Source organism: Malaya genurostris, chromosome 3, assembly GCF_030247185.1.
Source record: "Malaya genurostris strain Urasoe2022 chromosome 3, Malgen_1.1, whole genome shotgun sequence".
In the NCBI taxonomy this organism is placed as follows: domain Eukaryota; kingdom Metazoa; phylum Arthropoda; class Insecta; order Diptera; family Culicidae; genus Malaya; species Malaya genurostris.
Window position 1 is genome coordinate 173,021,338 of NC_080572.1, and position 22,508 is coordinate 173,043,845.

The window sequence follows — 22,508 nt, forward strand, 5'->3', positions numbered from 1 at the left end:
TAAAAATCTTCCCGATGTTGCCTTGAGACTCCTGGTTAAAATTTTCAACAAGTGTTTTTCATTAGCTTACTTCCCAAAAAGATGGAAAAACGCCAAAGTAATTCCTATCCTGAAACCTGATAAAAATTCAGCAAAAACATCAAGTTATCGACCAATTAGCTTACTTTCTTCTATCAGTAAGCTTTTTGAAAAAAATATCTTGTTGAGAATGATGTCTCATATAAATGAGAATTCAATTTTTTTACCAGAACAGTTTGGATTTCGTCATGAACATTCAACTACTCATCAACTTGTCAGAGTAACGAACATGATAAAAGCAAATAAATCTTTTGGGTTATCAACTGGAGTTGCTCTTCTAGACATAGAAAAAGCATTCGACAGTGTTTGGCACAAAGGTTTAATAGCAAAAATGTCTGATTTCCAGTTTCCTATTTATTCGATCAAAATGATTCAAAATTATTTAACTGATCGTACTCTTCAGGTTAGCTATCAGAATTGTAAATCTGAATTGCTACCCGTACGAGCCGGTGTTCCGCAGGGTTCGAGCGTAGCTCCAATCTTATATAATATTTTCACTTCTGATCTTCCAAATCTACCCGTTGGTTGTCAGAAATCGTTATTCTGTGACGACACAAGTCTGTTAGCCATAGGTAGAAATCTAAGAGTGATCTGCAGTCGCCTCCAAAGAAGTTTAAATATTTTCAGTGATTATCTGTCAAAATGGAAAATTAAACCAAATGCAGCAAAAACGCAATTAATTATCTTTCCTCATAAGCCAAGAGCTTCTTTTCTTAAACCAAACAATAATCACATTCTCAAATTGAATGGCTTGGAATTGACATGGTCTGATCAAGCTAAATACTTAGGTTTAACGTATGACAAAAAACTCACTTTCAAGGATCACATTGAAGGAATCCAGGCAAAGTGTAATAAATATATTAAATGTTTATATCCTCTTATAAACAGAAATTCTAAGCTCTGTCTAAAAAACAAGTTGTTAATTTATAAACAAATTTTCAGATCAGCCATGCTTTATGCAGTACCAATTTGGTCGAGTTGTTGTTCCACCAGGAAGAAAACGCTTCAAAGGATTCAGAATAAAGTTCTGAAAATGATTTTGAAGCGTCCTCCCTGGTTTAGTACAAATGAGTTACACAGACTCACAAATATAGAACCATTAGATGTAATGTCACATAATATTATAAGCAAATTCCGACAAAAATCGATGCAATCTTCAATTGAATCGATTCGCTCTCTGTATTAGTTAGTAAGTTAGTATATAAGTTCTTTTTCCCCATTACACAATACAAGTAGGTTTAGAATTTTCTCTACACAAAAATCTCAGAATTGCGGAAGCAAATAATGTCCTCATTGTAATAACCAAATCATATATATAATAGGGCTGAAAAGTCACCACTTGTGGCTGAACACCCAATTTAAATCTTAATAATTTAATTTTAACTCATATTCCAATAAATAGTTATTTAAAAAAAAAAAAAAGAGAAGATGTTTGGATGTATGGTACCGATTGTGAGACGGCCAGGATGTAGACCACGTTGGATATACGTTCTATCATGCCTAGTCATATTTTAGAGCTGTGTCTATCACAAGGCTTAGGGTGGCGTAATGGTAGCGCGTATGCACGGAATGCAAAAGAACGCAGGTTCGTGTCATTGCAAAAAATGAACTTAGTTATGGTGACTTTACGTCAAACCAACTATAAATAATTAAACCGTTGTTCCGTTAGTTCTTTCATTTATCTAATCTAAAAAAATTCAACGCATTATCCAAAGAACAGTAGGGAGTGTATCGAAAAGTAGTTAGCAACATTGATTATTGAATAAAAAAGCGAAAAAAAACATATTTTGACATCAGTTTCTAATATATTGTACAAAAACTACATTTTTATGCATTTCACTGATTATATTGAAGAAAATCCTAGTTTCTGTGAAACGCTCGCACTTTGGACTTGACATTCTTCATTAAGTTCTGCACAGTTACTTTTGTGGTGGCAGCTTTCCTGGTGGCAGCTGTCCAGTTTTTTTTTAACTCCTGCATGTTTTGGGACACTGTACCTTCCTTCCGAAAGTGCCGCTTGACAATTACCCAATACCTTTCAATTGGCCGAAGATTCGGGGAGTTCGGTGGGTTGCTGTCCTTTTCCACGAATTGTGCATTATTTTTTGACAACCACTGTAGAACGGAGTTGGCGTAGTGAGCTGGAGCCAATTTCGGCCACAAGAGAGCTGGAGCCTTATGCTTTCTGTACAGTGGCATCATTCTCTTCTTCAAACATTACACCTGGGCGTTAATTGTGCCCTTCGTGAAGAAAATCGACGACCGCAAACCACAGGTACAAATTGCTTGCCAGACCAACACCTTCTGCCCAAACTTTTCCATCGCTACCGTGGTGTCAGCGTCGTCCAGGTCCTGGTAAACCGATTTCGTATAATATTGCGGTCCGGGCAGCGCTCGAGAGTCTTCCTTGGTGTAGGTTTCGTCGTCGATCAGGATGCATCCGTCTTTATTCTGTAGAATCCGGTTATACAGTTTTCGCGCTCTTGTTTTGGCCTGAACTTGCTGTACCAGGGACTTTTTCGGCACTTTCTGTTTCTTGTACGTTTTCAGGGTGTTCCGAACTTTGATCCGTTGAATTATCCCGATGCTGGTGTTGAACTGCTTGGCCAAATCCCGCGTCGACGCCGATGGGTTTTTCCTGATTTTCTCAACCACTTTTAAGTCCCGGCCGGGCTGGCTGCGACCCGTTTTCCTACCGGATCGGGGCAAATCCTTCATGGAAAGGGTCTTACCGAACTTCTCGATAGTAATTTTGACACTGGTGTGGTGGACTTTCACCCGTTTTGCAATTTCGTTGTACGTGACACCACTTTCTGAGCACCAAGTGTGCAGAATTTTTTTTCGCGTTTCCGGATCAATTCGACTCATCATTGAAACGATAAACCGTACCAAAACCAATCGATTGCGCAGCTGTTATTGACATTAAGCAAAAAATTAAGGTATTTCAGAGTAATAACTGTTTGAATGTTGCTAATTACTTATCGATACACTCCTTAAGACAGTAAGAAATAGAGGATAACGATGAACAATACTTTGAATAACGGTGCTGTAATGATACTCTCCTAATAAATCACGAAACTTTACGACTGAAAACAATACGAATGAATTCCAATACCTGACAGTTTGGAAATATCATATAGAAAGGTTATGAATTCACTGTGTAATTCGACCAAGCTTATCGAGATCTCAAAATGCTAAAACCGTTTATGTATGGGTAAAAGTGCTCAATTTTCTCAAAGATGGTTGAACTGATTTGAACAAACTAAGTTCCAGTTTGAATCCCATTGCACGTTATTTAAATAGCATTGTACGCTATTGAAATCCGACTTCCGGTTCCAGGCTGATATATGAGAAAATCTTAGCTTTGAAAGTATCTTGTTATGAAAAACAATTGAAATAAGAGCGATGTCCTCTCAACTGGTCAATCAGTTTTTCTATTGTGCAGATCTTGATGATCAAATGAATGAATCTAGTTTTCAGTTCTAAAATACTAAAAGAATTCAAATTCTGTTGAATATTATTTGGTTCTGATTTTTGGTTCAAGAGCTATAGAGTAATACGTGATGAAAATTAAAAACCGGCTTTTAAAGGGCATTTATATGGACGATGTAAAACACGACATAAATCTTCTCAACTGAACCTAAAACTGACTTCGACTGCACCAGTCCTCAGTTTCCGGTTTCGCTAATGAAACTTTCCTTGATATCTTACATCGAAAAATTGATTCGAGCTACATTTTGAAATTTTTGGTCACTGCTTCCAGTGTTTCCGAAACCGGAAGCTTTTTTCATTGTAAACTTTGTACACACACACATTTGTGAACTATTTCACCCGAGCACATACTCGGTTCTTTTGTTCGACTGTGTTCCTTTTTAGTGTGTTCCACATGCAGGGTAGCTTAATTTTCAGAACGATTTCCCCGGGTTGGAGCTTGCTACGGGTTCGAGTCTCGTCTCTGTGGTAGCTTTTTACGGTTTTCTTCACACCGTTGTATTCGCAAATTATTTTTTTAAATCTGTTTACCTCATTAGCTACTGCTCAAATGTAAAACTAGCTCTACGCCTTAACAAGACTAAATAAATCGTTAAAAGCAAATCATTATCAAATGATTTATTTTCATATTTTCATTTTTTTTAAATTTCCTTTTTAGGGCGTTTTTAAGTTCGACAAACACTAAAAAAATGCACGAATTATTCATCACACATTTTTTGAGAAGCATATGATTCTTCTTGGCTGAGACATTTTTCATTTATTTTAATCATCAAAATTTCGCTTAATTATTGTGACGCGCTCTGAACAAGCATAATTATAGGAAAAAATGTTATTTGGATGTACTTATATTCATATTCGCTACGTGTTGTCACCGTCCTTTCTGACGTTTTATACTACCACAAATCGCAATTCGATGCGTTAAAGATATAAAAGGCTGTATTAATTTTTGGTTTGCAAAATACATTACATTTCTGTGTAAAAATACAGGAGATTTAACGGTAAAAAAAGTTCGATATATAGGTCGAAAATACAGTACAACACTGTCACAAACTCTCAAATGGAACATACTCACTTACTCACATCCTGACTTCAAATTCATAAATTATAGGGTGATTCAAATCCAGTTTCGGTTTTTGGTAACACCCGGGTTCTAAATTAAAGTGTAAATTTAAGTAAATTTTATAGTGTTTTTTAATTATAAAAAAAGATACAGCACGTATTTTTTTACTCGGCTGAAACCTGCCAAAATTTTGTTTGTTGATACAGTTACTGATCAAAATACAAACGGACTAAATCTAACTGTATTCAATCCCGAAAGAGCTGGCAAATAGAATGCTAAAACGAATCGCGAAACTCTAGTCAATCAATCTCAAATTTATATTAGAAGCTGCTAGAATTGTCAATAAAATCGAAAAATTGCTATCGAATTAGGTGCTTTCACAAGCCAAAATGTATTTGTCACAAAAAAATCCCACGTCATTTTCTTTAGATTTGGTTACAAACAAACTCCCCAACAGGACCATTTGAAAGTCCTCATTTTATGGTGATGGGTATTATTTTTACTGTAGCACGTCGTGATTTCTTCCCTTTCCTGCAGCTGCTGATTGTAGCAACTGGCAGGCGGTGAAACGAAAAAAAAACAACAACCATTCCGGCGAAACCATCAACCTAAAAATCTCGGTGCTGCGCCATCAAAGCAAAACAACACCATCGAACAGCGAAACCGGTCACGGTGCGACTGCAAGCAGGAAATAAAAACTGCTCACCAAGATAATTGGCTAGTACGTAAAAGTGGCACTTTTTCGAGAAAAGTAACAATCCAGCATAATCCACTTTTTTCATCCGCCAGCAAACGGTGAAGTAAGTGGTGCTGTTCATGAATAAAACCACACTAACATCGCCAGTAGTGTGAACAAAGGAAATCGAGCCCCCCATTCGGTGGTATTGTTGGGGCAATTGTTGTAAGGAAAATAAAATTTTAGTGCTTTCTTGCTTGTTGATACGCATGATGCTTTTCCTGTGCTTCCGGTGACAAATATTCACCCAATCCGAACATTACACAACCGCGCAGTTTGATTGCCGAACCCAATGAAGATGATTTGAGATTAGTTTTATTACTGGTTCACGTACACAGACCGTCAATTGTTTGATCGAATAATTAATTGAAATTTTATTTAACTTCTTTTGGATTCTTGCAACGAATCATTCGCCTAGGCCAGTGATTCCCCAAAGCAGTCCGTACCGCCCACCAATGGGCGGTTTTTCATCCTAAAAGAGCAATAACATTCGATTGAATAATTGATGAGTGGATAAGGGGTTATATACCTTCCGGCGCTATAAAACAAGCCCATATCTTCTGATTACTCTAGGAAGTGTGAAAATGATTATATTTAAATGAATTAAAATGCATCGAATAGTACATATTTTGCAAAGGTTTTTTTTTTGTGTTGTAATCATTTGCGGTGAACACGATATCTCAAAAACGAATTTTCAGGCATTGTTTCTATTTTTGTTAGATACTACAGTGGCAAAAAGTAGTGAGACTTACGAATTATGTTTCGCGCGGAAACCTTTTTCGTCGAAATTTTTTTTTCTAGGTTGGTATGACTGTCGGTGACATCTGTGCCAGGTGTCACGTCAAAATATGCGTTAGTGTTTAGTATACGTCTATTGTTATGAAGTATTACACGTGCAATTGGTGATTATTACAACAAGTGAAATTATTCAACAAAGAAGTTCCATTGTCGAAACGTTCAAAATGTTGCAAAAGGCCTTCGGTGGTAATTGTATGTGGCGAGCAAATGTTTTTGATTGATAAAAGTTGTTGAAAGAGGGTCGAGAACGCGTTGACGACAAACCACGTCCAGAACGGCCATCAATATGAACTAATGATGAACACATCAATAAAGTCAAGGTGGTACTCAAAAATCGACGATTAACAGTCAGCGACCTTACTGGGATTGTTGGAATATCGGAAGAATCAGTAAAAACCATTTCAAAGATCATTTGCGCCTAAGAAAAGTGAAAGCACGATTGGTTCCGCATTGATTCTTCGTGATTTTTTTTTGCCAAATATTCAACCAATATCGTTTCGCAACCACCGTATTCGCTTGATTTAGCTCCGTGTGACTTCTGGCTATTAAGTAAACTCAAACGACCGCTCCGGGGAAACCGTTTTGAGTCAATTGAAGACATGAATCACTATGCGCATTGAAGGCTATATTTGAAATTGACTTTAACAACTGTTTCGAGGTTTGGAAATAAAACGTTGACACAAGTGTATTGGGCAGAGGGAGATTACTATAGGAGAACGAAATAGAAATATTGATATAGTTCGGGAACGAATTTATTTTGATTTCTTTTTATTTTTAGTCATAGCAATTAGCAACAACTCCAAAAAATAGAATTTAATGGATTAATTAGTTTTCGAGATATTGCGCTCACCGCAACAAAAAAATCGTTTCGCGGCAGGGGCCGCACAATATAAAAACTTCCACCTAAGAAATTGACAAACATAACAGAGCATGTACTGTTCAATGCTTTTTATTCCATTGAAATAATATTATTTTCACGGGGCTTTGTTCTGTTAAAGATAATTTAGGTATTTTTGTTTTCAAAATAAGACTTTTAACCCGAAGCTAATCCGCAGGTATGATCGAAGTACGAATTCCGACGATGAGGACTAGAAAATTGTTGAACTATAAGAAGGACAAAAAATCCTGAAACGTCTCCCTCTTCCATTCGTTCTGTGTGAGCAGGAAAGATCGAAGAGTATATTGAATACTGATTTTCGACATAAGGACTCAGAACAAGTAATATAAGGTCAGAACATTTTCTTGAGTAACATTGATAGCTAGAAAATGTAAAATTGAGTTATCTTTTTCTTAGAAGAGCTTTAATTATCTTCTAATTTACTTGTGCGTGCCCAGATTTCTGCAAATTCTGCAGAATCGATGCCTGAAGACTATATATAATCTACCATATCTTTATCTTATAGACCGCCTCGGAAAGTGTGGACGCACCGTGTTTTCAGTAGAAGTAAGATATAAGTTTTGGATATTTAGTTTTTATTTGATACATTGTTCATATAAGACTAGCACAATAGATTGGTATTTTCAATATATTTTATCTAGCGATTGCATGCTAGTTCGCGTACCTTCTAGCAAACGCTCTTCATTAGAATCAATACAGACTCCTTGACGACAAGGTTTGGATTTTTCTTTCAATATCTTTTAAACTACTGAATAACTTCTGCTGCCGAGACATGTTTCATAAGATGTGCTTTCGTCAATATCCAAAATTATTCAACTATTCGAATTTGCGGGCAATTCAATGGGATGGGATGGTGTTTGGAAATGCAAGTAAAATTGTTGGTGGTATACTATTCAACCATTGATTTCGCGTAATGGCAGGATGCAAGATCTGGTCAGAAGGTATTGGATCTTTGTAGCTAGAAGTTGTTTTTGTTTCCGCTGTTCATCGAAGCTTTTGCGGCGGAATGATGTGAAATTTTACCGCAGTCCCAAATAGCTTGCCACACTCTTAGAAAAAATGAAACTTACACTTGATGCAAATTCAAGCATGCTATGATTGCTTGGATGATGACAGAATACTACATGGCTCTTTCAAAAATTGAGATTGTTGTATTTTTGTGTATGGTCATGGGCTACAAGTTTTCATAGTTTTTCTGTTAAATATGCGACGAAATCAACAATTGATTTTATCTAGATTTCAAGATTGCATCGATCAGTAGTTACCCTCATTTACAATTTTCGGTTCACGTTTCTCTAACAAGCTTTCCTCAAGAATTGAAGAGGTGCGGCATTTCTTGCTTTTGCGGAGATAGCAATCCTTTGTTGTTACCGGTTAATTACACAGTCATTTTCCCAAAGGCGCTTCACAATCTATTTGAGAGGAATGCTTTTTGAGGCTGTGAAGCGTCAAGTCAACTTTTTCAGAAATTTTACAAACACATACATTATGACAACCTGAAAAATTGGAGTTTACAATAGTTTAGTTTTAACGCCGCAAATGTATTGAATGAAATTTGATGTTTACTTGGAATCGTTGAAAGACTTGAATGCCTTCGCATTTTATATTATGTGTAACAAATTGCTTCGGCAGTGAAACCTTGTATTTATTCACATTAAATTCTTTCATCGTCAGTGGAACAGACCACATGTTAGGTAAAATTAGGAGTATTCGTATTTTATCATCTCTTGAGCAATCTGGTTCGGTAAATTTTGCCTTCAATTTATTAATGACTTCGTCAAATGCTAAGGCCTTAGCTTTCACTGTCCTAACTTCATCAGATTCATTTTGTGTTGGATGGTCGAATAATTGTTTCCTGATACCTTCAACGATTTTGTAATACTTTTCTTGACGATAGTTTTCATACCTGAGCTCTCTAGCTGCTATAGGAGATATATTAGTTACAGAAATACCTTTATTGAATACCTCAACATTTTAATTCCTCAAATCATCCGCTAGATTAGGAGTTGGGAGGATGCTGAGACGAGTGAAGCCGCTGATAGTAATTATTCTAAATTATTTCCCGATGTTACTGGCAAAACAGTCATATAATATAATCGACATGAGTCACAAATATGCATTGTAGTATTCACAGTAAATGAGCACTGCTTGGATACGAAGTGTTCAATCATACTATCTGTTACTTTACGACGTTTAGACAAACAAAATTTTCCATAATTAAATCACACTCACTGAATATTATTGTTTTCACACTGATGCTTTGTATTTTTAAAATGCGCTTTTATTGTTGAGTGTAGGTATGCCATAGGTAAACTTCTATAAAAGAGGAAAAAAAAGACAATGGAAACCTAATTTTTGATACCTGAAACGGCGTACAGGTAGTTTGTTGAATAAGGCGGTTACTCCCTTGTTGAAGCTAGGATTTTTACAAACCAGTGATTTCTCTTTATTTTTGTTTTCAAAATATCTCGAAAACATGCTCGTCTTGATGTCAAAAAAAATAACTCATTCAAAATTTCATGAGGATTTTAAAAATAATAAATTTGGCGATGGATCACCCTGACTTATTGATAAAAATGATATATCTATTTTTTTCTTTCTCATACACAGAAAGAAATTATTAATTTTACAGGTGACATAATTCTTCAAACAATAACTACTTAACATCTCAAATGACACAATATTCCATTCGTACAGAAATTTACTGGTTCCGAGTGTAATTAGCACTCGGCTAGTAAGTGAGACTGTATGAATTTATATGCACGATTTACCATCCAAGCAAATATGTGCTTCTGTGGCTCAGTTGACTAACTGGTGTGCTTAGTGATCTAATGTTTTCCGGTTCAAGTCGCGTTGTTGATGTCGATCTTTTGATTTTTATTCCTTTCATGTTTAAGCCATGTAATTTTCGAATCATACAATTTTACATGTTCTTGAATATAAATTTGTAAAAAATGACGCTCCATTTATGTGCATCTGATAAGATGTAAAATCACAAGAATTTTTCGATATAGAAAGGCTATACAATCACTGTGAAAACCCACTTTGAACCGAGGCCCGGAGGGCCATTCGACTCAGTTAGACGAACTGAGCAAATGTCCGTGCGTATGTATGTGTGTATGTGACAATTAATGTCACTCGATTTTCTCAGAGATGGTTGGACTGATTTTCACAAACTTAGATTCAAATAAAAGGTCTTGAAATTGTGCAAAAAGTCCCCAGGAAGATGATCCAGATCCGATTTCCGGTTCCGGAATTACAGTGCGATTAGTAAAAATTTGGTATTGTATGTGTATTTTTTCACAAGCGATGGCGAAACGATGTGCCCATGTTTATAAAATTTACTGGTAAATTCATCAAGTTGATAGATCTTTCTAGTTGTGGTAGATATATAAATCTACTTTGGGACTACTAGTGCCCATTTTCTGCTTCCAAACGCACCAATAATAGTGAAGAAAGGCTCCAAAACCGGAACTCACTTCGATTTCTCAGCAACGGTTAAACCGATTTTCACAAATCATGAATCAAAATAAAGCTCTCAGTGTCTTAAGAGACACTGTGAAATTTCATCCAGATCCGACTTTCGGTTCCGAAATTATAGGGCAATAAGTATCAAAACTTTCAAACTGTCATACAAAATTATGCAAAATCGGTACGCATCGGTAAGTGCTGGTACGGAAGAAGAAGAAAACACACCCGCCTAGCACACTGTCTTTGTTCATTTTTTTATAGCGTGCAGGGTTGCTACATTTAAATCTATATGACCTTGACATAGCTCTTTACAAATCGAAAAGGCAGTTTTTACCAAAGAAAGTTTTTGATTTTATTCAAGCTAGAAAAAAAATCTTGACAGAAAAAAATCTTGTCACACGGAAAAGCCAGCGATCGCAAAACAACTAAAATATTAGTTGTTTTTCAGATTTTGATTGGTTAAAATTTGGTACAACTAATTGACTGTTGTTTTAACTAATCTGTCATTTTTTATTTATCGTGCTGGCAGCTTAGCAACGACACCCAACAAAGACAAACCTAAGCGAACACCCTAAGCGAACAATGAAACGTTTCAATGTGGTGTCACTCGTGCAATTGACCAAAGACACAATCTCAGTAAAGTTACTTGTATTCATGAAAGCAAAAAAATGTCCCAGTTGTTTCAACCAATTATTCAGTTATTTGAACTTAAGATGCCAATTGCAATAAATATTTTTTACTGTTAGCCTCTTCGGGGGGCAGCTAATCGTTCACTGCCTGAACAACGAAATTTTACCTAATTAACTGCTTATATCTTTATCATTAAACTCACAAAGGATATAGAAATGCACCAAAAGAATTCAATTCTCAAAAGAGAACTCACCAGCAAAATGGTCACAGGGAATTAGGAAATTTTTCCTTCACTTGCAGAATGGCTCGCTGGTAAACCTAATGCAACAGGTACACTTTCAAGAAAATACGAATAGTACCACTTCACTTTAGCAGCAAATTTTTAAGCGTTAAGCGGTTTTAATAACATTGACATGAACTGTCCTAGAATACATTACTCTCAGATGAAATTAAAACATTTATACTGTAAGAATATCTATTTAACACATGGAAAACTTGTTTTACAATTAACTGTTATATTCTTCTGCATATTTTCACTTACATAAAACGACCACTATGTAACTAACATAAATGACGTTCATTTACCATTAAAATTCAATACGAAACGCTTCTGGTGAAATGAAAAGGTTTTTTGTTTTGCGTTTTGCTGTCTTCGTTCTCCGCCAAGTGACAGCATTTGAATACAACAATTTCGGTTACCTGAATGGTTATGACAAAATCAACAGATATGTTAGTTAAATCAACAACATTTTAGTTGAAACAACCAGGGCGTGAAACAACAATTGCAATATTGTAATTTTGTGATCTGCGGGTTCTCCGTGCAGAACATAAGTAATTACTAATATTAATATGAAATGCACCATTACACCACTAGGTGTATTAAAAAAGTTTTTGATTATAATTCTCATATATATCAAAAATGACTTGTTTTAAAAGGTAACATTCTTTGGAATTTTCCGTTGATCGTAGCTTAAAGAATAATATTTCTTTGCTCAGACACATTTATTTCTATCAAAACATCATTTTTAGAAAATCGGTAAAAAGGTTTTCTTCGGGAAACTTTTTTATTATTCATCTCTCCGACTTTTTTAAACATTCATTAGTTTCCTTGTAACTTGACTTTTTTTTTTGTTGTATGAAATAAGAAAAATCGAGCGGTGGAATAATTGAGAATTTCGAAAAACAAACTTTTTTTTTGATTTTATAAAAAATCGCAATATATTTTTTTCTCTGTGTATTGTTTTTAGAAAGTACGATTGATACTTACAACTTCTTTTTAGACACAATTTCCGTAGAAGCTATAGATTTCGGGTTATAATTGTTTGAAAATAATGTGACATAAAACACATACGCTCTTTACAGAAATTAGTCTCTAAAACTCTAAGCCCTTGAAAAATACTTTATTTGTTATACCGAAAACACATGAAAAATTTTATGCAAATAGACGGGGGTCGTGCCATCAGCCAGCCGATTCCGCATGGATTTGCTCAAAGCATAAAACAATTTTTAAAATATTTCAATATTTTAATGAAATAGTCCCGAAAAACTTCTTTTATCAATTTTTTATACTTCAAGACTCAGCAGAAGACAAAGTTTCATAAATGGTTGATAGATTTTTATTCTGCTCGGGAGGCGTATGGCATCTCTTCGAACTTGGCTACATGCTAATATCTATGAAGTTTCTCGGCAGCCATTGTTGTGAGCATCTTCTCATCTGATCGCGATACAAGAGCCATCATTACATTAAAAGTTGTAATCGTTCAAAAGTTAATTTTCTCCTCGTCTCTATTTTCAAAGACTTTCATCATTCATCGGAATCCAGCACGACGACATTAGATAACTTTTCTTCGAATTCTAAAAACTCTAATTACCTTTCCGTATATCGACTGGTAGGCGACTTTTTACGCAGTTTACCAGTCCCGCCAGTTCCCCATCGCTCCCGAACTGTCGTTGTTTACAAAACAACCCTCTTCACCGTTCATCACACTCATCAGACTGCCAGAGGATTCAACGAGTACAAGCACAAAAAAAAAAACATCAGAAGCAGAAGCCAACCAAATAGCAGGCAACCAAACAGCCTCTGCCAGCGAAAGTGCCTTTCGCACGGATGTGTCATTCAAAATAAATCAAAAGCGATTACATAACACTTTTCCTCGCAATCATTTTGAGATTCCCGCTCGTCCTCATTGTCCTCGCTTGATGGGAAATCTTTCAGTGAATGTTTTTACCATCCGCAGATGAACAAGAAAAAGCTCTACAGCCACAGCAGCAACAGCAACAACCGAACAAATACACAGTCAATCATTCACCTCCCGCACGCCACCTCGTAAAGGGGGTAGGAGGGAAGATTAGGGCACATACAGACTGGACTACCTCTACAACTTTCAATTCAACACAGAAAGACTTGCTCAAAATTACTGTGATGACTTACAACGATGACGATTGTACTGATGCTGCTGCTGCTGATGATGATGATCGCGACCAGAAGGGTTGATGGATTACACGGGGAAGGGTCATCGAGTCGAGGGTGGTCTCACCACGTCTCCCTCTCAATTTAACTTTGCTAATTTATTTAATGACTACCGTGGCGTAATGAAGTCGTAGAGAGACAGCCACGGCAGAATCGCGGTTGAACCAAGCAGAAAAATCAGCCTGATCGGTGCATGGCTGATGGGAGCAACGAGGGGGGAGGGGGTGGATGTTTTCACCCTCTTTCCATTGCCATTTGTTATCGGACGCATTTTGTCACGCACCACTACACGCACTCACGCACACTTTCTCCGGTGGTGTTATTTCGAGACAAAGCTACAGCCACAAACACACACTTACAGACACACAGGCAAACTTTCATTTCTTCAGGAGTGTTCGAACAGAGAAGAATAGGTCACACGAATTTGGAAAACATATAAAAATAGTCGCACCTCTTTTGACAGCTTTGTTTTTCGATTGATGCAAAAAGTGTTTTTCCCCGTTGCTCTTGAAAGGATTATTGCCTTATTGATGGTATTAATTAAAAAAATATCCGGTTTGCTTTGATTGAGTGAAAACTAGACATGTTATCTTCTAGGCGACATAGCAGGGATGATGGTAGGCCAAGGAAAAGTGACCGATGAAACAGGAGGAACAAAACCGTACGACTTGGGTCAGAATACTGTGCGATTTGAGTTCATTGAGAAGAAGCTCACTGAACACGGGCGGAAAAAGAAGACAATTACACACTTACACAGCAACCTTACAACTGCATCCTGTGCGTTGTCACGTTGACTGCTGGCGGCCTGCGGTGAAGAAGTGTGGGAGGGAGAAAGAGAGAGTTGGGAGAGCGGAGAAGGGGTGATAAGATGCTGCGCATGTGTGTTTGGGGGAAAACCCCGCCTCTGTGTGCAGCAGTAGTGACCCTGCCGGAAAGCGAGCGTGGCACGACGGTCAGGATGATGAGGCTGCTATCTGTATAGGTCACCGTGTCGTGTGCGTCGTCGGGTGGTGTCGGTGGCCTATAGATGTGTCGGTCGTTGTAGCATTACTGCGGTGTGCCGAACGGGAGCCGAACGGGAGAACCTGTAGTTGTAGCTAGGTACGTGTGACGGAGGACAGCTTTTGCGGAGGAAAATTATGTAATTCTTCGAGTAGAATCAACAGTCTGTTGTTCCGAACGTGGGTACGAGGGGCAAAAGGACACGAACGCCGGTGGGTTCGTGAGGTTGTAGACCTGCGCAGATTAGGCTTGATGAGAAGGTTTTACTAGTGGGGGTGTCACCGTCAGGGTGGTAAGGATTCAGGTTGTTTTCGTATTTTTTTTTCGTTCGCTGAACCGGTATGACACTACAGAATGCTACTTTGTTAGCGGCCTCTTCCATGTGTGCGTACACGTGTCAGCAAAAAGGGGAACTGCTCGAATCCGTCATACACGGTGGCTGCTCGAATTCGGCAACTCTTTTACAGTCAATGCTCATAGATAAGGGTCGTTCGACCGAACTCCCCCTCGTGCTGTGAAGCGACGTGGCTCAAGTGGTGGTTGCTCGTCTGTTATTGTTGTTGTTGTTTTTGCTTTACGCTTTGCCTACGGATCACGGTTCGGTCGGTGAGAATTCGTTCGTGTCTCTGTGTGTGGATGTGAGCGTGTGTGGGAGTGCACACTGCTGTAGAAACGTGTACACGGCTTGCTTCGATGTGTACCGATAGGAGCATCGGCTTTTCCTAGTGGGTATCAGGAGAAAAAAGAACGAGGAAAAACGGGAAGAAGCACCGATTTCCGAAGTCGTTCGGAAGTGCCCGTTTTTCCCGGTGTGTTACTACATACTTACAAAACAACCGACGTGCGGTCCGTGCTTTAGTCTACAATTGAGTTTTGTATAGTTAAGTCGTGATCATATACACTTGTTGTTTGTTGTTATATTTAATTATCTGTCTATAAGCTGTGTCTGTGTTTTTCGGAAACCGTCACAAGAAGTGGAAGATCGCGCGAATTTCCGGGGAATCTAGGTTGCAGCCTGATTCTTCTCGAGCGGGAGTCTTGAGCAGCGTGAAGAGGAGCGTATTCTTTCGATTCGCGATCGGCCCACCAACAGCAGCCAGCGTAGTTTGAACTGCTCGTGCAGAGAACTTTAAAGTGCGAGATTCGTACGCTCGAATAGAACAGTGTATCTTTTCGAGTCGCGATATCCTGGGTGATTTGGACAGAACCAGATTGCTTTGATTCAATTCGGTGTTTTACAGCAAGTAATGACGATTGAGAATGTTGTGGTATTATTTCTACAATATGGAATAAATATGTTTTTAGTTGTAAACTTTTACATTAATTCGCTTAAAATTAGAACTCAATTTTATAATTCGGTAATTTTTATCCTTTTCGTGTACAAATTAAAGTGTTTTTCCATTGTACATCAGAAGTACGTGACACTAGTTGTCAAGTTTATTTAACAAAACTAAGTACCATATTGTAGGACATAAATCCACTTTGACTCATTAACCTACTGAAACTTTCGTCACCTGTACGAAAGACATGGTGAAATTGATTTGGTTTTTAATTTTCTCTTCACATTTTTGATTCCGATCCGATCGGACCAACCTCGCAAGCAGGTGATTTGATAAAACGATTCGCCCTCATCGGCATTGTGGCGACTGGGGAAAATAAAACAATCCACTAGAAAACGTGATTAATGAAAACAGTAAAATTTGTGTAAAACATTGAAAATCTATACGTCTGTGAGTGAAGTTGTACGGAAGGCGAGTGAATTTTTAGTAAAATTTTTAAGAAAACCGAAATAGCCAAAGAAGCTAAAGCGAGAACTTAAGTTTAGTTGATAACCATAAAGAAAATATTCGAGCCAAATCAGCTCAATGCGCGTTTGAATAGCGAAAATTTATCGCTCGTTAAAGTAGTGGGTGTTGAAAAAAAAAGTTTAGAAGTCTGCTCTCCGACAGGAAGAATGAAATTTTTGTATAAATCGTAAATACATACCAACCTACCCAGCAAAGTGTAAGCCGGAAGCAAGAGCTAGAGCGGAGGAAGAGCAAAGAGAAACCGCATTCTCTAGTGAGCTTAATCAATTTAATAACATTCACCCTGAACCGCCCCCTTGAAAACCACCGAAAGAAGAACAACAACACACAGTAAAGTGAAGAAAAACTCTCTCGTAGTTCGATTTGCTTCGACAACTACGAAGACGACGCAAAACTAGCGAACAAGAAGAAGAAGCATCCAGAAGAGAAGCCAAAGTTATTCCAATATTAATTTCGGTTCCTGCGAGTGAATTCAATACATTCCATATGGTTCACATGATAGAAATCGTTCGTCAAGGGAAAGTTGACTTTCCTCAAGTGATTGTAAGTTGAATTATTTTCTCTTATACTATATCATATCAACCATGATAAGGAAAACACATTCACGTTCCCCCACAGTGCCTTCCTCGTTCGGCTGCTGTTTATTTATTTTCTCTGGCAATTTTCCTGGTACTCGCCCAGTACCAGGACAACCTTCTCGCATAGCAGATAGATAACATTCACCAGGCACCAGGCTGAGCGTTCTGCGCTCATGAACCGGTCTCAAATAAGGCGAATATTTTTTCCCGAGGAATGTCTAGCTTCATGCCGTTCCTTTGCTAACCCTCTCGATTGTGGTGGTGAGCCGTATAAATTTCAATGATCGATCACTCGATGGCCCCAAAGAAGGGGCCATCTTGTGTCGTTTTATCGGTTTACCAGATATTGCTAAGCCCGAATCGCATACGGAACAGATGGAAACTGGAGAAAAAGAAGTAGCTGGAAAAAAATAAATAAATAAATATCCCTCCCTCTCCGGGTGATGAAAACTACCCCGGTAGCCACCGAGTAATGTTGACGATGACGAAGATGTTCTCTGCTCTGATATTCCCTTCCCCCTTCGGAGAAGGCACCCAGTGTCGTCCTACAGCAAGACGTGTGTGCGCCAGAGCCACCCCTATAAAGCATTTCAGTCATCCGTTTAAATTTTTATCGATTTTCATATTATTTTCTATATTAACATCGGTTTCTGGGAAGCTTCATGTTAACACGTGGGTGCCGAGTGCGGTGCAGTGAGCCGAGTGAACCTTCTCTGGGTCGGATATGCAGTGAAGGGTTTGTCCTAATTTGATGAGGAATTTAGCTAACCAAAAGTGATCGGTTGTGCACGACGTTGGAACCGGATTAAATTGTTTAAAGTTAGTTAGTTGGTGCTTGGGCTTTCGAACCAGCTTGGGCTGTGATGGGGTTTTGGTTGAATTTTCGTTGACGTACGAAATTTTCATAAATGTGTAGCTCAAAACTTGTTTTTTTGTTGTCCTAAGTAGTGGTTGAAAAATGTTTTTTAACAATGTTGAACGAACAGTGTAGTGAAATAAGTTTAATAATAACTTATCAGAGATTATATTTATTTTTCTTAAACTTTTGTCATGTGAACCCTTCCAAATGCATAAATTTTCTGAGTGAAACTAATAGATATCAAGGTCAAATCTATTTATTTTTATTTAGCTCTAGTTTAACTCAGTTTTAAATCCACTTGCAATTTTAGTACAAGAATTTTGCAAATTTGTACATACTCTATACTAAGATCCCAGACAGCTTATTTTTAGAAATATTAACATTGTGCCCTGAAACCCGTCCAGAACGATAATTACAAAGGTACATTCGAATGTTCGAGATCCACATATTTATTAACGCTTGACAAGCGCTAGCCAAGGATCAGAAACACAGCAGAAAAATCAGTCGAAAGAAAAAAGTGTTTGAGCTTGATATCAAAATGACATACCAAAATTAGAATCTAACTTTTGGAAAATCTCTCAAGAAAAGAAACAAAAGCAAATCTCGAAAATCTTAAAGCTCTGATAAGAAGTGATGTTAACTGCAGCTACCTATTTAATTTCTAAGATGATCGAGAATTCGCATCTGCTAGGGAAGATACTCCTGTAAACAGGTCCGACGAGAAAAATGCAACCCCTGGGCCTGAAATATAATGGACATGAGAAATTTTTCGAAAAATTGTTGGCATGGGAATATCATCGAATAAAGAGATTTTTAAACACATTAACTTAATAAAACAATTCATATGCCAAATTTGTTATTTTAAATATTTGGTTCATTATGAAGAATAAAACCAAATGTTAAATCTTCTTATTTCCGTCCCCCCTGAAAAGTCTGGAGGGATTCCTCCCTTCCCTCTGTTTGCTCGGTAGCCCTTTCTGTAATCGTGATTTTTTTTGCACCTTAATTTCGAGCATGTGGTAAAAAAAACGATGGGTTGCCTAATCACGAGCCATTATGTTGTTATTGTTTCTTATTAGAGACTGCTAAAGTGTTAATTCGATGTAAAAATATCGAATGATTTCTGATATGTGATTGCTCAAAGTGGGACATGCTGCTATGTTATAACTGTCGTGCGATGCAGAGCCTAAGGAGTTAATTCTAAAACAAACAACATCACAGGGTGTTATTTTGTTTTCGAAACCTCTACGGAGTGGGGGTTTGTTTTTTTTTATGATTCTTACAACAATTGCCAAATTTTGATTTTTTCGTCGAATTTGTTGAATAATGGGGGAAAAATGTGTTTTCACATTATCTAGACGTGATTTTATTTATTTATGTGCATCAGTTTGAAAAAAAAAAACATTGGTTCGAGTAAAACACTTTTTGTTGCAAAATTTTGCATAATTGTCCACAAAATTAACACTGCAGTCGTCTTTAAAAAAATTATAACAACATTATGTTTCTAGATTAGGTAATCCATAGTTTTCTTTAATCCACACTCGAAATTACGTTACGAAAACCCCCGTTTGCAGGAGAAGCTTCCTTGATTTAAATTATTACTTGAATTTATTATTGGACTAAATGTAAGAAATTATTTGAGTTTATGAATGTTATCAATTCAGCTTTCCCGCCACCCAACGACTTGAAAAACTAGTTTGTAAATAAATATCAACGAATTCTTCAAGTTCCGTCTTCAACTCATCAGCACAGCAGTTTAAATTGAGCTGCTAAGTGCAAACCTAACATTTCAATTTGAACCACTAAACTAACGAAAACAAAATTGGATTTTTGAAAAATCCCCAAATAACGAATTATAGGTTTATGGAACTTGGAAAGATTGTTATTAGTTCTGGTCTGACATTAAAGCTAAACATTAAAATTTCCCACTGCAATAGCATTGTAAAAGTATAACGTGCAATAGTTATTAGCAAGTATGTAAACTTGAGTTTTTTTTACTTTTGGAAGTACAATGCATGATAGCGGGCAAAACAATGAAAATAAACTTTCATTTCAAAACTGAATTGCAATTGACAAAAACAACAATACAACTAAGTGCATCTGATCATAATTCAAATAGCAATTGAAATCAGTGGCGTATTGAGGAAACTTGGCACCCGGGGCAACATAAGAGATTTGCCGCCTCCATCGTTGGTTTAGCGAGCCAAAAAAAGCTGAACTTCATCTCCGGAAAGATTACGTGGGCGAGCCAAATTTCAAAGGTCCCACGGATTAGTTTGCCGCCCCCTAAAAACGTTGCGCCCGAGCAATTACGAATTACGAAGCATATTCGCAAAGTAAGGGCTGCTTGCTTACTTAAAAAAATTGACAAGTCGTAATATGTTCAAAACTGTGCTCATGTGTACCTGCACTGTACGTGCAGCTATTTCAGGCATTGTTTTGATTCATTAGCCATTTGTCTATCTGTGCGTAGACAAAGAATGAAAATGAAATTTTCACGACATGTAAATCATGTAAAATACTATGAAATAGATATCGGTTGAATCGGAAATCTGATTCAAAACCATGATCGAAGCAACATTAAATTGGAATGCATTGATTTTTCAATGAACAGGATTGTACATTTAAAAAATACTTAGTTTTGCTTTCAAACTATATTGCAAAATGAAGAACAGTAAAGTAACTTTCCACTGAACTGCCTACTTCAAATATGTGCATAAAAATTAATGTTAATTCACAAAATAGTTTTATCTGTGCTATCAAATTGATGTAAAATTTACCGTCCACTTCAAGCAGCAATGTCTTTTGATTTCACAAGTTTGTTCGAAATAACAAGACTGTATATTTAAAAACAAAACGTCAGGTTTAGCTTTCAAAGTATATTGTAAAATGAAGAACTGTGAAGTATTTTTTCCATTCAATTACCTAATCGAAATATGTGTAAGAAAATTATTTTAAATTCCCAAATTATTTTTATGTGTTTATTTTGAACAATGTCCGCAATGATTGTTGCTCCCAGTAATAATATTTTGATGTACAAAAGTATCCTCAGCTGTAAGTGTACGCACCGCATTCGAAATTCAACTTTTTTACCACTACTGTTCAGTTTCGAGGGCTCAGTTACAACTTCATTTTTTACTTAAACATAATACCCTAATGGACAAAGCTTCGACAAATGATTAGATGAAAATAAAAAAAGGAAAAAAACATGTTGACGTAGCAAATTAAGCTGCAGTGATTAATTTGAAACCAAAAATATGCGCAGTTCTTATTGAAAACTGGTTTAGAATAAGTTGCCGCTGCAGTTTGTTTGTTATTTGGGATACGGTTGTTCTCCCGGAATCAGCTGCAGCTCCAATTTTAAATATTCCTTATTATTTTTAATGTTTCGTCTTAGACATGCCAGTGCATAACAATTTATGTTGAACTGTTATGCCAGCGAGCAGTCCAACATAAACCGCAAAGTGGACTTAAAGTCAACAATTTTGAGATAACAATCAAATGAAAAGTCCTCGGTCTGACCCATAAAAGGCGTTACTAGAATAAATAAAATTAAATATTTTTATATACAAAAAAAAATTAAGAAATTAAAATAAAATTCTCAGTTTAGTAACGACCATCAAACGTTGGTTCGATTGATTCGTGAATTTTAGCATTGAATGTAAACCTATTCTTGTTAGTGAAGAAAACATTGAAAAGACTTCGTGTGTTGATCAAATATTGTTTTTAGTTAGGAAAACTACAGTTTAAGCTAAAACTTGACTTGATGAAGAGTTTTCGAACTCTGGTACCAGGAAAATCAACAATCGTTGATTGATTCATAAGTTTAAATTTGATGATTGGTAAAGTTTAAAAGGGGTGAATCGAGCATCGAAAGCGGTGAACGCAAAGGGCGACCGTAGAAGGCTGTCACCGATGAGAACAAGAAAAAAAACCTGTTTTAATCCACCTAGTGGTGTAATGATGCCTTTCTCATATCAATCAAACTATCATATATAATACTGTGGTATTCTTCAAAATAATTTTCTTCGTTTCTTAAAAGAATAACCGAAATCGGTTTGTTTGACCGTCTACTGATAAAAACTATCAATTGGAAAACATTTGAGGTCGATTTAGAAAAAAAATTAAAGTTTTTCCCCATTCTCAGTGATGGTATACAACTTTTAACACACTTTACTTTACACACATTTCCGGATCCGGAAGTCGGATCCGCATGAAATTCAGGAATTACGTATGGGACCACAGGACCTTTCATTTGAATCTAAGTTTGTGAAAATCGGTTAAGCCATCTCCGAGAAAAGCAAGTGCAAAAAAACGTTACACACACACACAGAGACATTTTGCGTACTCGACGAACTGAGTCGATTGGTATATGACACTCGGCCCTCCGGTCCTCGGTTCAAAAGTCGGTTTTCACAGTGCTTGCATAACCTTTCTATATGAGAAAGGCAAAAACAAAATTATTTCGAATTACCGTAGAGTGAAGATGAAAGAGATAGCCTACATGACAATTTTGGCATGCAAAAGCTCTGTGTAAAGTTAGTGCCGAACAAACTTTTATTCGGCAAATAAAAACAAATTGATCTGTATGGCAATGACTGAGAAGAAATGTAAGTTGAAAAGTCAAA

At 36.9% G+C, this 22,508-nt stretch overlaps 1 protein-coding gene across 11 annotated transcripts in view; it reads left to right on the forward strand.

Moving 5' to 3' along the window:
- LOC131433655 (CUGBP Elav-like family member 4) overlaps nucleotides 1-22,508 on the forward strand; it is an 807,399-nt gene that overhangs the window by 366,268 nt on the left and 418,623 nt on the right. For 2 of the 11 annotated variants that reach the window (XM_058600150.1, XM_058600153.1), the window contains exons 1-2: nucleotides 15,478-15,879; nucleotides 16,240-16,986. The exons of 2 other annotated variants lie outside the window; for them this stretch is intronic. In XM_058600150.1, coding sequence (XP_058456133.1) covers nucleotides 16,930-16,986 — 57 coding nt within the window. In that variant the 5' untranslated portion in view covers nucleotides 15,478-15,879; nucleotides 16,240-16,929. Of the gene's footprint in view, nucleotides 1-15,469; nucleotides 15,880-16,236; nucleotides 16,987-22,508 lie in introns of those variants that run through there. 7 more of the 11 variants (XM_058600145.1, XM_058600144.1, XM_058600146.1 and 4 more) reach the window with 7 other exon arrangements.